A 16,705-nucleotide genomic window follows, 5' to 3' on the forward strand; every position below is an offset into this window, starting at 1 on the left:
TTGATGATGAAGCTAGAAGGTGGCCATAGGAACTCCGTAATTGAACGACGCAACCCCATCAAGTTTGGGTCCATTTGATTCGTCTTGACGAGTACTTTGACACTAGATGGTAACCAAGGTCTGATAATGGAGCTGAAAGGCGGCCATAGGAACTCCATAATTAAACGACGCAACCCCATCAAGTTTGGGCTTGTTAAGTTCGTCTTGACGAGTACTTTGATACTAGATGGTAACCTAGGTCTGATGATGGAGCTGGAAGGTGGCTATAGGAACTCCGTAATTAAACGACGAAAGCCCATCAAGTTTGGGTTCGTTAACTTTAAGTGCTCAAAGCAGCATACATGTGAACGTACGGACTACATAACGAAAAAACGCTGCTACGCGCTGCGAACTACGTTGTAGTAAATCTCGAATTAAAAATACTAAAAAGTTGAAAATAAAATTTAAGAAAAAAAACATTTTTAAAAAAAAACAAGATTTTATTATAAATATTTATAACAAATAGTTAATAAAATGAACTAAAAAGTTAAAAATAAATTAACTTTAACAAGAAATATAACACTTTATAAATTCATTGTGAACTGAAACATAAAACACACACACATATATATATATATATATATATATATATATATATATATATATATATATATATATATATATATATATATATATATATATTTGTAAAATTACGAATATCACTTAAACTTTTAAAGTATATAAAATAAAAGTTATATTGGTTTATTATGTTGAGATGCATAATTCTATTTAAATTAGATTTTTAAGATTTTCTTCGATAACTGCCAGTTAAACTTAATCCAATGTGATGCGGCCAGTTTTTACGTTTTAATATGCGGTCATATTTCGCTTCCTGGCAAAATTCGTTCCATTTATATCGGAGGTCAGTTTCTTGTGGACCGTATGTACTTTTCTTTCTAAATGATTTTATCACAGTCTGAAAGTCAACAAAACAAATTGTGTCAATTCTAATACTAAGGTATCTTCTATAGAGCGTAGGTTTTTTTATGATATATATTGCAATGTGAAATAATTATAATACTTTTGTTGAAACTTGGAATGACAAACAATTGGAATAACTAAGTGACAGATCGCTGATTGCCGAAACCGCTCAACCGAGTTTAATAAAATTTTGTAAATGTGTATTGTTAGCGCCGAGTTGAAGGATAGAATAGTTTTTATTATCATAAGGAAAAAATGGTGCCGTTAGGGGGTAAAACATCGTTTGTCTAGTCAGTTAATATTGTCATATTGGTCTTGAGTCATTCACCTGGACCTCTTACCTTCTAGCGTAATGCAGGAATCTTTACGTTATTATGCTTTGTTACAGATCATCCAAACATAATCTTAGACAAGTGATGAACGAATGTATCAATAGAATCGTTTCGAATAGCGCTCGTACAAGAAAGAAAATAAACATTGGTTGTCATCATATTTCAATCAATCTCATGGACTTTCTAGCGATAATGATTCTATTATATATTCGTTTGTCATTTGTTTAGATGAATGGTTTGAAAAATGCCCGTACAAAAAAGGAACGTACTGTATACACTCCGAACATTTTATACAAAAACTGCGATCCGTTCTTGTCACAACTACACAAACAATCTGTCTGTACATGTGATAATATGTGTGTATTTATAGTATTGACGCATATTTGAGAGGGGATGAGGTCAGATCGTAATGAGCGACAGGGAGAGTTCATAATGTACTTAGTTTTATTACTAAGTATATTAAGTAAGATATTATTGTGTAATATTTGTTAGATAAAATATTTAAATGTAAACCTTACCTCGACACAGTTAATAGATCTATATTTCCAAAATGCTATAAAAATAAATAGAGGAATCAAGGCCATCCCCACATATTGCATACAATTACCAGCAACTGCAAAAAATAAATGTATTCATGAATGTATCATTTTTGGATTTTTATTATTCTATGAACGGATAGAGATGTTACTTTGGGCTATGTGTATGAATATTTTAGTGTATACTAACATAACTTATGCTTACAATTGATTACTGTAACTTATAGTTGTTACTCATGTGTTACCCCTTATACATTAAAACAATAAATGTCTTATTAATCTATTTTAGCTATTGAATTGTTTTCTCTCCTTCTTTTGTGCTAAATTATTAATTTGAAAGGAAGTGTAATAGTTAAAATAGGTTTGTAGAAGGCTTTACTTTTTATGAAGGGGGTTAGATTATAAGATAGGGAATGGTGACAAAAACAGGTTAAAATTTAGGTAATTTGTCGTTTGGTTAACTAACTTCTGACTTATATTTTTTAATTTGAAACAAAACGCGTTTTTTTTTCAGTGTTGCAAGTAATTTGATTATTTCCCAGATCAGACTGATTTTTATCTATGTATGTATGTATGTATATGTATATATATTCAGTTTTTTTTAAATTCTAAAATATATATACCTAGTCCAGCCATAAGTTCTGTTACAAATGAAAATGCGTTTTTTTAATAAAGTAACTAGCGACCCGCCCTGGCTTCGTTCGGGTGCAATGCTGATACTAAATATATCTACCTACTAGAGAATGTCCTTATAAATTATTGATATTTATATTATTATTGTTAGTAATGAAGCATGAGCACTTGCGCCAAGTAACGAAAACAACGTATTTGAATCCACTTCTATTTATTTCTTTATAAATTAGAACAATTTCCTCAGCCATATCACACTACATTTTTTAACCCACAAAAGACAACATATTAGTAACTACTTTTACATAAAGTAACTACTTTTTATTATCTATGTCTAATGTTGCTCTATTAATAAAATAATAATTGTGGAGGCTGGAGACAGAAAACAAACTCAGCATAAAGAACGTTTACAGCTTTTTTGTCAACAACAACACAACACAAACATGATAAAGTGCTATTCGACGCGCTATTTACAGGCACACACCGCCGGCCGGTGCGGTACCGCCGCACCGCTATGTTCCTGCATTTTAAATCTGTAATATCTTCGGAAATATTCATTTAAATTACATGCTGTAAAGAGTCATATTGATCTATATTAAATGAATAGTGTATTAAAGGTACTTAATTGGATAAAATTTAATGCTGTATTGCTAAAAACACTTCGTAAATAAGCCACTTTTTCCCATAAAATGTAAAAGATAAAAAATGATTATTGTGGGTTATCCTTAAGAGATTTTTAAGATATACAATACTGTAGTACATTATTTTGATTTATCTCTTGGGGTTCAGCCATTGCGTTTGCAATGTAAGCGCAAAAAAATGTGTTTATTTGCGACATCATTAGAAACCATCATTAGAATGTATTAGTGTTTCTCTACAATATTATGCATGTATTATATATATAAACCTTCCTCTTAAATCACTCTATCTATTAAAAAACCGCATCGAAATCCGTTGTGTAGTTTTAAAGATTTTAGCATTAATAGGGACGGACAGACAGCGACAGCAACTTTGTTTTATACTATGTAGTGATAATGTAATATTACTAAATTTTATACCTATATATTTATTAAAGTTACAGCAAAAAATAAAATGAAATATTCTATTCGAAATGGCCACCTTTGGCTTTGGCCTTTAATCTATTTGGCTACGAATCTATGGATTTACGCGTTGTTTCCAAAGGAAATTTCGTCACTACTTGCTCCAAAGTTTTTTTAAGAGACTCAATGTCGCCATGTCGTTTAGAGCAACCCATATCCTCTAAAACTGATCATAGTTTGAAGTCTAAAGGGTTGAGGTCTGGCCCAGATGAGGGCCAGTCTTCAGCTCTTATAAAGTCCGGAACCTTGGTTTCAAGCCAGGCTTGGATAGTTCGTGCCTTGTGACCAGAGACCTGCTGGAAAGTTCACGGTATATTTTGAAAAAGTGAGTAGCTGAGAGGTTTCACGACACGATCCAAGACTGTATCTTGATATACTTTGGCTGAAATTTTTACTCTTTTTTCACAAAGATGTAGTTTTGTGACTCTTTGATAAGACACGCCCCACCAAACCATCACTGACGCAGGATGATGATCGCGTTGTACCTTTGTAACCACTTAAGTAGCTTATTTAGAACTTTATCATTTTGCTTATTGTAGTGTTCTTTAATCGTGAAAATTTTTTCATCGGTAAAGTTTCATCGGTATTCCTGTGCTTTTCACCTGCGTATCGCGACAGAAGACGTTTTGATCGATCTACTCTCTTTAATTGTAAAGATTGATTTAGATGCTCTAAATCAATCTTGTATATCTTGTATATCGACTTGTATATCGACGATAAGCACCGAGTTTCAGGTCTTGTTTGATAATACGTGACAAAGTCGTAGCGGGAATCTTCATTTCTCGCGATAAAATTTTTTGAATCCTAAGCGGGCTTCGACGAATTCTGGTTTTAACAGCATTAACAGCCTTTGTAGTTCTAATAGCACATGGCCGCCCCGATCTTTTCTGATCTTCGACAGAGGAAGTGTTGTTGTATCTGTTGATAGTACGATATACGAACATACGACTGATACCAAGCTTTTGAAGTGTCTGGATATGACCGACGGCTCCATACCCACTTTGTGCAAGGCGATCACTGCAATCCTATTTTCTTCACACACTCCAATTTACAAATAACACTCCATTCCATATTGTAATTTTATAATGAACACGAAAAAATATGTAAAATGGCGCGAAATCGAATGAAGTTTTTAAAATAATATACGTGTTCCAAATTCAAAATAATTAAAAAGTTGAAAAAGAAGAAAAGTTTTTATGTAATAGTATTTATGGCCAGACTAATTATATTATACGATATTGGAGGCATTAAAAATATATTCACCGAACCGTAATACTTACTGTATGCTGACTTTGTATATGTATAATCATCACCAAACACCAAAGCTTCTGAAGTGACCATGGCGTACATAAACACAGCGATCATCATCAGAGGTGTCACGATGGCCCAACAGATTCGCCAATAAAAAGAGGTTTTAATTCCAAGCATGAATTCTATGTCTATGCACAAATTCTCCAAACCTGCAAAAATGAATGACTATATAGTGTGCTATGTACGAGTACACTTCTGATGTAAGAAATGGTCTAAACCTGCATTTTTGTAATATAGGTAAATATATTTTATAAAAGAGACTGTACAAGAGTCGTTTGCTTGGGCACCTCTGTCCCATTCGTGTTTCTACCGTGAAGCAGTTGTGTTTCCATAGCTGTGTTTAGGTTTGAAGGATTTTTTTTAATGGATGATAATAGTATGGTAACCCCGTCTGCGCTATCAGTATACACAGGCAGGGAACCAGTGATAGATGATTGATGAGTATGAAAGCAGGTTAGTTAGCCCATTTTGACAAATTTAACTAAAATTAGCCACGATGGTTTCCAGGGGGAGCCAAGTGGAGGTCGACCTGACAAGGTCAAATAGTCCTATTACTAGCAATATACCCTATTGCTAGTAATAGGACTATTTGACGTCATTACTAACAAACTCTTCCCCCCAGGTTTGAAGAGTAGGATATGACAGTGAATATGCAGGGTACAGAGGAATAACACCTGAGTCCTCAGGAATGGCAACGCATGAGGGGTATCATGGGCGAAACAATGTACTCTGTTATGTCCATGGTACTCCTCATGTCTATAGGCGACAATTATCGCTTTCCATCAGGTGGGCCGTCAGCTTGTTTGCCATTCTAAGTTGAATAAAAAAATCTGTTACTCAGTTTAGATACCTATTACTTATGGAAATACTTTTATACTATATATAAAGAGTTAAGTACATTATTATTACTAATATTAATAAATAAAACATACTTATTTAGTATTAAAAGAAAAAACTATTCTATAATTTTACTAACCATAAATCCAGAATACTCCAATAGTTTCTGCTATAGCTGCGAACAGACGCATAAACGTTCCTCCATAATAATCCACCAACTCTAATATATACTGTCCGCCCTGAAATATTTGAAGGTAAGTTTAAAGTTTTTGTGGTGCTGTATAGATAGCCAAATTAATTTAATTATAATTTTTTTAATTGATTTAATTTAGAATTATGGTCGTGTTTATCTTATATCTATCTAATTAAGGACACCCAAAATTATTACTTTTTACTTTTGACTGGTTGCAAACTTAACGTCAAATACGTTTTCGTTACAGTATGTATAATCAAGAACAAAACGTTAAATTCTTCTGTCTCATTCTGTCTTATTGCATAGGACACCGAAAACGTATTTATCGTTTCTTTCGTCTCTTGGCGGTAGAGGCAGAGTAAATAATTGAACCTATACCAATTAAACAGACTAAATATGATGGAGTTATTATATAAAAAAAAAGTTATTGGTAAACTTTACCGGCGTCACGTAAACGAGTCCTACAAAGAAACCAACAGCACAGGTCACAGTCGCCATGTAAATGGTAGGAATCTTTGGAAAAGCATCCGATAGTATGGTATTTATAGTGGAGAGCAACGCTACTCCCGACCCGATACCCAATACGCCCATCATCAAGAAGAATAGAACGGAAAAAAGCTGAAAAAAGAATCATTGATTAAATTCTAAGTAATTTCCAGCCTTTGTCAAGGTCTTAGCCCTTGATCAGAGTAGAACGGGATTGCTTTTTGGCACACTTTGGTCGATGATTTCACTTCATGTAAATTTTACTTCTGTTTGAATAATAATTCCCAAATTTTCAAACATAAATTTTTATTAGAAATATCAACATTGCTCCCGCCTTTGAATAGGCTACATCAAAATTTTATTTTGTTCTGGAAATTGTTTTTCGCATTTGGCTTTTTTGTGCCTTGCCTCCTAACGCTATACCTTAATATTATTTGTTCCTATTGATACAACCATGCTAACAATTTATGTAATAAAAGTACGAACAAGATATTAAATTATAATTGGACACTTGTAATTTTTCTAATTGCAAATATTTAAACTACCTAATATTTTAAATATAAAAATCATATTCTAAAAATTATTTAGTGATTGAAAATTTTAAATAAAAGGAATAAGAAATTAAATAGTGGTTTAATTAAAAAAAAAAAATAGATATAAATGAAAATCCCGGTTTCTGCTCAGTTTAAACGATTTTAAATAAGAAGGTTTTCAACATCGTTATACTTTTTTCGTGTATACCTTAGATCGTGATTTTGGTACATATATACTAAATAATTTCGTGTAAGTATATTTTGTGATATTATCGGCAAATCGAAACCGATATTGATTGATTTTTGTTAAAAGAATTTACCTACTACAGTGTTGGTCTGCTATTATTAATATTTAATTTAGTTTTTTAGTGAAAGAGAAATATAAAAATTACTACGCCTAGGTGCAATTTCTTTTTCTCACCTGCGGCGCAAATGGAGATTTGGCTATAGCATCTGGGTAAGAAATAAAGGCCAGACTAGTTCCGCCTGAACCGATTACTTCACTAATATCATCGTATCCAAGCTGATGAGCCAAGTTACCCAGTACGGCGAATATTGTAATACCAGAGATTAAACTAGTAAAAGTATCCAGAATGGTGACAATCATAGAATCCCTGTAAAATATATTAAATGTTCGTTAAAAGTAAACTAAAAAACTATTACATACATAAATATATATTCTTAAACTATTTGAAAATAATTTATTATTATTTTTATGTATCAATTCTAGACGAACTTTTTGTTGTTTGTTGTTTGAACCGATTGTGAACCGATTCTCAAAATTCTTTAAATAAATTTAAAGTACCTACCTATTTAATACTATAACGTTAATGTTTAAGTATTTATATATAACATATTATACCTACTAGTTATTTCTACAAATTTATCACCTGACTTAGTTATCTTTTGAGTTGGAATTTCGGGAAACCTTTTTTACAGTCAAAACCAAACTTACTCATATCTTTTATGTCCAGTAGTAGTAGTTTATAATCATTTAAATTGAATTTGAACACGTAATTTTTAATTTTGTATGAAAACAACGATAATTTGTGTCTATTTACCCAATAACGTTGAATAATTTGTAAGTTATTACCTATATACATTTTGTTTAAATCCATTGTAGGAAGCAAACATGATGAGGGCGCCTGAACACACAGAAAGGGAGAAAAATACCTGTGTCACTGCTGCGTACCATACCTGAAATTGAACAATTAATACCTGCCTATATTTATATATATTTAGTAAGTTATTTATTTTTTATAGCAAGTAGCAAACCGCCAAATGAAAAATCGGCTATAATCTTGGTTAGACTAATTTACTATTCACAAATTACTCTCCAGCATCTTTTAAGCGATCATTCTCATGATGATTGATGTAAAAAACACAGCAGCAATAGATATGACAGTATCACACATGATCCGTGTCAATTTTTGCTAATTATTTTTATCTATTCCAATAAAGAACTTTAAGACCGAAAATAAATAAACTTATTGCATCCAACCCACTAATAATGTATAAAAAAATTGCCCACAAACCTTGATTTTTAAAATTTGGTTCCAGTCAGGTGTTATAAAAAACATAATGCCTTTTCCTGCTCCTTCTAGTGTAACAGCTCTGCGAAAACAAAACAAAACCCTAATTAAAAATAGTCAAACATTTATTCTTCCAGCATTATAATAATGAGGATAGAATAATTGTAAGGAACACTTCTGGCATGTTCCGAATGATTAGTGATTATTTGGGATATATTGCTCTATTTCAACGCGCCTGTTTGACGTTTTCAAAGAAATATTTTTTAGATCCGTTCACTCAATTAACAAAATTCTGTGCTACTTCATATAAGAATCAAGTATGATCACTTCATACAGGGATGGATATATACTAATACTCTTCAATCAGCTGATTCTGATAAAACATTAGGTATATCAGAATCAGCTGAGCGAAGTAATTATTAATTGTAACTGAAACCTATCTATAATGTTGCTATTATCTCATAAGGAACATACAAACTGACCGTTATCAATACTAAAAGTGGCTTATTTGGATTTTATTACTTTTCTATCTTCATAATTTAATTATAGGGGTACATACTCGTATAATAATATTATAGATATTCAAATAAAAATATTTGGTTAACCTGATTAATAATATGAAGAGTACAATATAAGGAAATATAGCAAGGAAATAGGCGGCTTTTCCAGAGCTTTTCACGCCGCGAGCTACGATGAAAAATATTATGAGCCAGGAAGCCAGTAAACAAAGCGATAAGTCCCATAACGGAGCTCCTGAAAAATTATAAATTTAACTTTAATCATAATTAAAAATAATCTTATAATATTCATAGCAAAATAGGTGTGTTATTAATTATTATGTAACATATTATGTGGATATTCTTGTATTTGTATGGATTGTTAGATTTTTAATGTAGCTTAAAATGGCAAATAAGTTAATGGCCCACATGACGGGGAGTCGTAACTGTCTTGATTAACACAAATGTTCATGGTGTTGCTATGGATATTACAGAATAGACTATGATGCTCATAAAAACTTTATGGCTTCATGGTCTACATATTTTTCTATTATTAATGATATCGATTATTAATAACAATAGTTCGATTCCTGGTTCAAATAAGCTTTTTAAATAATGTATCTTAGTACTTCTTTTTGTCTGCTTTCCGCTCTTTTTTCCATTTATTTAAACATGACCGTGTTTTAGCCGTTTTTCCATTTACTAAGTATTTAATAATGACTCTATCGATAAGATTTATACATTCTAAAAATATTCGATGGTAATTTTCTCTTTTATTCTATAATAAAGTCTTATTGTTAAAAGCCTCAGTAATTATACGATATTGCGATAATCCATTAACATTTAAAATATAAATGAATTTCAAAATACGTACCAATACCATCGTGAATGCTCTCTAATTGCCGAAGTACTGTATGTCTGTAACAATAAGTAATTAGAAAATATTTAGAAAGTATCTAAATAATATTATGCTATCAACCTAAGCAAATATAAAGTATTTACGTTATAAAAAATAATGTACATGAATTTCAGAAGACTAGCTATACCTCTCGGTCTTGCCTGCGTGAATTAGTATATAAAATATCAAATACCTATGTATAATTTAAGGCTCGGAGTTTCTTTGTGTAGTATAATTCGACATGAGGATACCCGCAGAAGAACTAAAATGACCCAATAAAAACAAATAGGGATGAAAGTTTCTTGAATGGCGACCCTGTACGGCCAACGCAGTTTAAGACGACCCCTCACTAGATTGAGTAACGACCTCATATGCATTGCAGATAGTCAGTGGATACTGATAGTTCAGGGCCATTTATTATGGCAGTCTATGGGGGAGGCCTATGTTCAGCAGTGGTCAGATAACGTCTGATATGATTATGAAGATGACCTGTTTAAAGATCCTTTACCTATTAAATTAATTAGAATAAAATAAGCTAGACATACGCATGTCTAGCTATTTTGTGGAAAAAGAAACTAAATATAAGAAATTTTCGAACCTTACTATTTTATTAGAGTATAGATTATAACTATATATACCTACTTATTGGTAGATATATCTATTATATACACACCTTACATTTACGTGCTATAAATATCAAAAACAAGTCCTTAAAAAATATTTAAAAATAAAAAATTCTTTGAGATCACTGCCAACTGGTACCTACGAGACTTGCTGCATAGATTATATTTTTTACATATTTGGAAAGGATGCAAGGAATGCATGAAATGTTATGAATGGAAATAACTAATTAAAGTTAAAATTATAATAGAAATTAATATTTTTTGCACCTGCAACATTAGAAGACCATAGACGTCGACCTTTAGATTTCAAATATTCAATTTTTTAATTGATATTAGTTTTGGTACAAAATATATATTAGCAATCATGTCTGTAGTCTATTAATATTTATCACTTAGTTGGTATATATTCATTTATAGTGTATTATATAATATATATATTTATTTTAAACAAATAGACAAATATAAAAATGATGGTGAAATAAATTGTAATAATTGTATAATGTAAAGGTCATTCTTGTCGTCATAATTTGTAGCACATAATATTTATTGTTATCTATGTACTAGATTGAGAATCATTGTAACAAATAATTTTACAAAGTAATAGGTATTGTATGTTGGCGTGGCATTAATATTAGTTCTAGTACAAGCTCTACTTAGTATGGGACTAGAGGGCGCTGTAAAATATATGAGTGCATACATTAAGAATAGTATTACCATAGACTTAAGACAGATTTACTGCGACCTATATTCTAAAGTAACCATTGCATGTGATGCTGAATCTTATATACATACAGTAAGTACTTACCTAATGTGTTAACAAGGAGGGGAGGGAATCGAATTGTTAATAATGGAGACTAAGAGCCCCATTGCTAACAATATATCCAACCAGGTCGACCTCCCTGGAAATCATCGAGATGAATGCACTTGTAATTCAGTTTTGTAGAATTCAGGCTAACTGACCTGTCTTTTTATCCTCACCTATAATCCTTTAATAATGGCCCGCCAGTGTTAGCGCAGGCGGGGTTACAATTCCATCATGACCCGTTAAAATTTTTTTAACGATTTTAAATAACTTGCCATAGGTATCTTTGCGGATGTTTTTATGATAGCGTAATTAAATATTAGGCATTAAATATTATTTACTCTGTTTCAACTTACTTAAAATATAATTCGGTACTGCTGGTTGCATTCCCAAGTAATTCAGGATTTACATTACTGTTTGCATCAATGCAATTGTATTCAATTATCCACTCATCTAAACATACAGCCCATGGCAGCGTGGATTGAAAGCTCACAGCCAGGTAGTATAAACATAGAGCAATGATAGAAACGTAGTATGACAATACATAACCAGCTCCTAGGGCCTGAGCGTATCCCGTACCTAAAAATATTTGAAATTATTTTTGTTACAAATGTAAATAATTTAAATAAAATTGCTCTTAGAAAGAAAAAATGGCGAATCAGTTATTAGGCCAGTTAAGATCCAATAAAATGAAGAGAATAGGCGAGTTATATTATATAAATAACAGAAATACTATGGTAACATATGGGTAAATGTGTAAATCAATCCTGTCGTTAATAGGGATAAACAAATTAACGAAGAAAAGACTTTACTATTTACTAAGTTGTTAGGTTTCTACTCGTATATACATATTTTTTATGTTATGAGAAACCAGATCATTATTTAAGGACATTTAGGACAACACCCAGATCCAGTTAATTTTAAAGAGTTAATTTTTTATTTAGGCCGATTCGAAACCTGGAATTACATTTTTATAAAGTAATGTACCTTTTATTACTACTTTATTATGAAGGTGATGAACTTGAAAAATAAATACTTAATCTAATCTGTTTGTGCGTTATCATAATATAATTTATTTATCTGTTTGTTTTTTTTTTACATTTTTACGTTTGGAAAGGGATGAGTTGCGTAAAAATATAAAAAAGTTACTGTTTTTTGTCATTCTGGGATATAAAGTCTAAACTCTAATTTTAGATTTTTTTTTCTTTTTTAATGCGGCTCACGTGATGTTAGATGCTGCGCAGATAAGGTTATGTTGTCTATAGTTAGGAAATATTTGCGCAGATAATTCTGAATCTATAGTTAGGTACTGTTTTTGTTCCATATTTAGATACAAAATAAAAATATACACCAGTAAACATTTACCTTTCATAGCTGGTGATAGAGCCCAAATCTTCACACAATTACTACTACTAAATTGACCCAGCACTGTCTCCAAGTAATACATGGGTTTGCCAATAAGTAATAGGACAATAACGTAGGGTATAAGGAAAGCGCCGCCGCCGTTCTGGTAAGCGACGAACGGAAACCGCCACACGTTGCCGAGGCCTACAGATGTAGCGATGCAGGACATAAGGAACTCGATTTGGTTGTCCCATTTTGGACGTCCTTGCGTTTTGTCCTTTTCCTAATAATAAAAAATCTGATCAGTGTTTTGATAGACTCACTGACTAGTAACTATAGACATTGGGGGAAAGGGATTGTTAGGAATGGGATTAAATAACCCCATTGCCACCATTGTACCCTGTCAGGTCGACCTCCACGTGGTCCCCCTGGAAACCATCGTGGTTAATTCCAATTGAATTCGTCAAGATGGGCTAACTGACCTGCTTTCATCCTCATCTGTTATCTCTCACTGGTGCCCTGCCTGTGTATACCAATAGCGCAGGTGGGGTTACTATGCCATTATCACCCATTAAAAACTTTATACAGTGGGAGGGAAGGGAGTGTTAGTAATGGAGTAAGTAATATAATCTGACAGGTTGACCTGCATCATCATAGAAACTAGATTTTTGGCGCAATAAAAGGCATGTAGCCAAAAAATATTTTTTATGCTCGATAATGAATCTAAAAATCTTTTATGTTGTAAAAAATTTACATGTTAAAAATACTGCAGTAACTGACGTCTTGAATGTGTTTTTGAATAAAGTAAAAAAACAACAATAAAGCAGAATTTCACAAAAATAAAGATAAGCAATTACATATAAACATACTAATAAAATGAGTCATGTAATATATCGTAGAGCAATACTGCTAAAAGTCATGGATAATTAAATTATTTTATTTTATCTCATTTCTTTTATTATTAGTAACATTCTTGTTACATAGTTTCAAATACAACAGTAAACTACCAATAAACTACACACAAATATTAATCCTAATAAAAAAAATTGTAAGGATGAAATAATGGATGGATGTTTGTTACTCTTTTACGTAAAATCATTTAACGGATTTTAATAAAATTTAGTATACGGATAGGTTATATTTTAATTTAGCACATAGTTATATGATGATTCATGCGAGTAAAACAGTGGGATAAAACTAGTAATCAAACAAGATTTGTATTAACCAATATGACTCGGGGGAAAGGGATTGTTATTAATAGCCCCATAGCTAGCAATATACCCTGTATGTATATATATAGTTACACCCTGTTAGGTCGGCCTCCGTGCAGGTCGTCTTGGGAACCACTGTGGTTAATTCTTATGGAATTAGCCACCATGGGCTAACTGACTGGCTTTCATTCTCAACTATCATCTCTCTCATTGGTACCTCGCCAGCTTATACCGATAGCGCAGACGGGATTATCATTTCATTTTTACTTATTATAAAAAACAATATAATTTATAAGACACTAAAATAACGAGTAAAATGATCGATATACATATACCATACTTACTTTATAGTATGCGGAATTTTTATAGGTGTTTTTATCTACAAATGTAAAATATGGATTATCTAAAGCAATGAAAGTCTGTAATAATCATATGATCTAAAGGAAGATATCTATAAAACTGTAATCAGATATTGCGTGTAGATTGTGTTATTATTATTATTGAAAGACGGGCATTTTCAGGCAGAGAAACCTGTGACACTGCGATCTTTCCATGATATTTTGTGCCGGCTCTTTTTTTAAAGGTCGCTGTCGTCGCTGCTAATACCTATTAATGATAGAAATTTTAAGATGTTTTTGCAGCGATATTTTTATCTTCTTAGTATACAGAGTTTGTATTCCAAAGGAGATATCATTTATGTATAAATCTGCTACAGCCACACATTAAGTTCTGCGGCGTTTCTGTCTCATTGTGACCAAATCTGCAAACACTTTTTGGGTATAAACCTAGTTGGTCCATATGCTTGTTTAGTTAGCAGTTCCAATGAGGGCTCTTGTTATTGCGTGTAGATACGTACTAATTATTTAATTACGTAATTTTTTAATTAAATAGATACATATTAGTCTTATTGTAATTTACGATCGATAGAGAACGAATGACCTTATGTAGGTGATGATGTCGTAATTTTAAATCAATAATAACGTTTATCCCTAAATGATAACCTCAATAAGATTCTTTGATAAGGTTTAATCGATGTCGGTGTTTTCGTGATAACGCGTGAATACCAAATGACTTTCGATAAATATGTAAATTATCCTTTCTATTGAATACTATTTTGTAGTTTCATGGTTAGGTTTAAGTATATAAAGAATTGTTGTTGTTGTTTGAATAGTTACTAAGACTCTCGTTGCTAGTAATATACCCCGTCAAGTCGACCTGGCGTTAAAAAAGTACTTTTATCGTTTAAATATATTAAGTTAGTATTATAGAAATATTTAGCACATAAGGACAGAAGTTTTGTAGATAGTTTTTAAAATAATGTATCATCACTATACTACATATGTACATAGTATAAAACAAAGTCACTTCCCCTCTGTCTATTCCTATGTATACTTAGATCTTTAAAACTACGCAACGGATTTCGATACATTTTTTTTTAATAGATAGAGTGATTCAAGAGGAGGATTTATATGTATTATACAAGTATAGAAGAAGTGAAACCTAATTACACTGCTTAAGTGACAAACTATTTTCCGATATATTATTTGGACTATTGAAATATATAGAAGGAAAGTAATTATTTTTAGGTCATAATTATAGTAATTAAAATTTATTATAATTGATTTGGACAATATTATATTATTATATACTATATATTACAATAGTTTATTGTAGAGATAATTTTTTAAATATAGTAATAATATATTGTTAAAACATCACCAGCATTAATTTCACATTAATGCCCATTTCACATAATAGAAGTCTAGAAAATAAAGGAGAAGAATATTTAGGTAGATTTTGTAACGTTTAAAATATGAATATTAAGTTGTTCTAGCAATAATTGATTTATTTACTTTTAGGTACTTCGTCTTTTATGAGCGTATCTAAATTCATTTGTACTTTGTTTCATTTCCTAAAGTTTTCAAATTGTTGTTATTAAATCATATTATTATTATATATGAGCCTGCCCTCTGGCTGTAGACTTTAGATGCCTCAAGTATTGCTAAAAAGTAAAAGTGTAATATTTAGTATACGGAAAATATTACCAAATTACAAAAGGCTAGTATGAGCTAAATGAAATAACGTCTGAGATAAATAGATAGATTTTATTTATTTATATTTTATATATGTATGTTATATATGTACATTGTTCATCCCAAAGGTTGACTAGTAGAGAATGCCACTAGCATTAATTCCGCCTTTTGTATCTTATTTTATTTTAATCAATAAAGTTATTAAATAAAAAATAAATATAAAATGGAAAAAACGTCGTATCCCAGTGTAGGCTAAGATATTTTTTCGGTCATCAAAATTCCAATTATTTATTTTTGGATCTTTAATTTTTATTTAAGTACTTACCATTTTTTTCTGTTTATGATTTTAAAGTATCTACGCTTACATTCACTTTATTTTATGCAGCCAACCACTTCGTATTATGTATCACAAATAAAGGTTACTTTAAAACATTTGTATCTATTTATTTATTACATTAATTGTATTGCCATTGTATAATTTCAATGTAACGATAAATAATTTGATATGGATTTTTATCTCATAGATGCGATTAGGTACTGCAACGGTTACGTGCTGAGTTATGTTTCCTGTTCTATTAAAACGATAAATAATACCTCATTATTATTAATATTATAGATCTTTATGCCGATCCTTAAGAAACCCGGTGAATGTCGGTATTTGTATTAAAATGTCTTAAAATTTTTATTATTATTGAAAGACGGGCATTTTCAGGCAGAAAAGCCTGTGTTCTCTGCTAATTCTGGTATGCCACAATACGGTTCTGGTCGGCTATTTCATTTCCATGAATATTTGAGTGATATCCATCACAAGATAACGTTATTTCTGCTACACAAGTCATTTAATAAC

General features: G+C 31.3%; 1 protein-coding gene across 1 annotated transcript; it reads right to left on the reverse strand.

The window, feature by feature from the left end:
- Positions 1 to 686: 686 nt before the first annotated feature.
- Positions 687 to 16,306, reverse strand: LOC113513522 (sodium-dependent nutrient amino acid transporter 1-like). The gene is made up of 13 exons (XM_026897515.3): positions 16,184 to 16,306; positions 12,636 to 12,897; positions 11,627 to 11,849; positions 9,822 to 9,865; positions 9,056 to 9,203; positions 8,454 to 8,532; positions 8,012 to 8,115; positions 7,340 to 7,532; positions 6,341 to 6,517; positions 5,846 to 5,945; positions 4,839 to 5,018; positions 1,811 to 1,905; positions 687 to 955 (listed from the first exon to the last, which is right to left on the reverse strand). The coding sequence occupies exons 1-13, from the start codon at positions 16,184 to 16,186 to the stop codon at positions 782 to 784; spliced, it is 1,782 nt and encodes a 593-aa protein (XP_026753316.2). The 5' UTR covers positions 16,187 to 16,306; the 3' UTR covers positions 687 to 781.
- Between the last annotated feature and the right edge of the window lie 399 nt (positions 16,307 to 16,705).

Source organism: Galleria mellonella, unplaced genomic scaffold, assembly GCF_026898425.1.
Source record: "Galleria mellonella isolate WM207_F2 unplaced genomic scaffold, CSIRO_AGI_GalMel_v1 utg139, whole genome shotgun sequence".
NCBI classification, from domain to species: Eukaryota; Metazoa; Arthropoda; class Insecta; order Lepidoptera; family Pyralidae; genus Galleria; species Galleria mellonella.

Excerpts from the sequence above, each read along its gene's own strand:
- LOC113513522 (XM_026897515.3), bottom strand. Across the intron at positions 6,518-7,339 it reads AATCTCCATTTGCGCCGCAG|CTTTTTTCCGTTCTATTCTT; the intron begins GTGAGAAAAAGA and ends TTCTTTTTTCAG. Across the intron at positions 1,906-4,838 it reads ATATACAAAGTCAGCATACA|TTGCTGGTAATTGTATGCAA; the intron begins GTAAGTATTACG and ends TATTTTTTGCAG.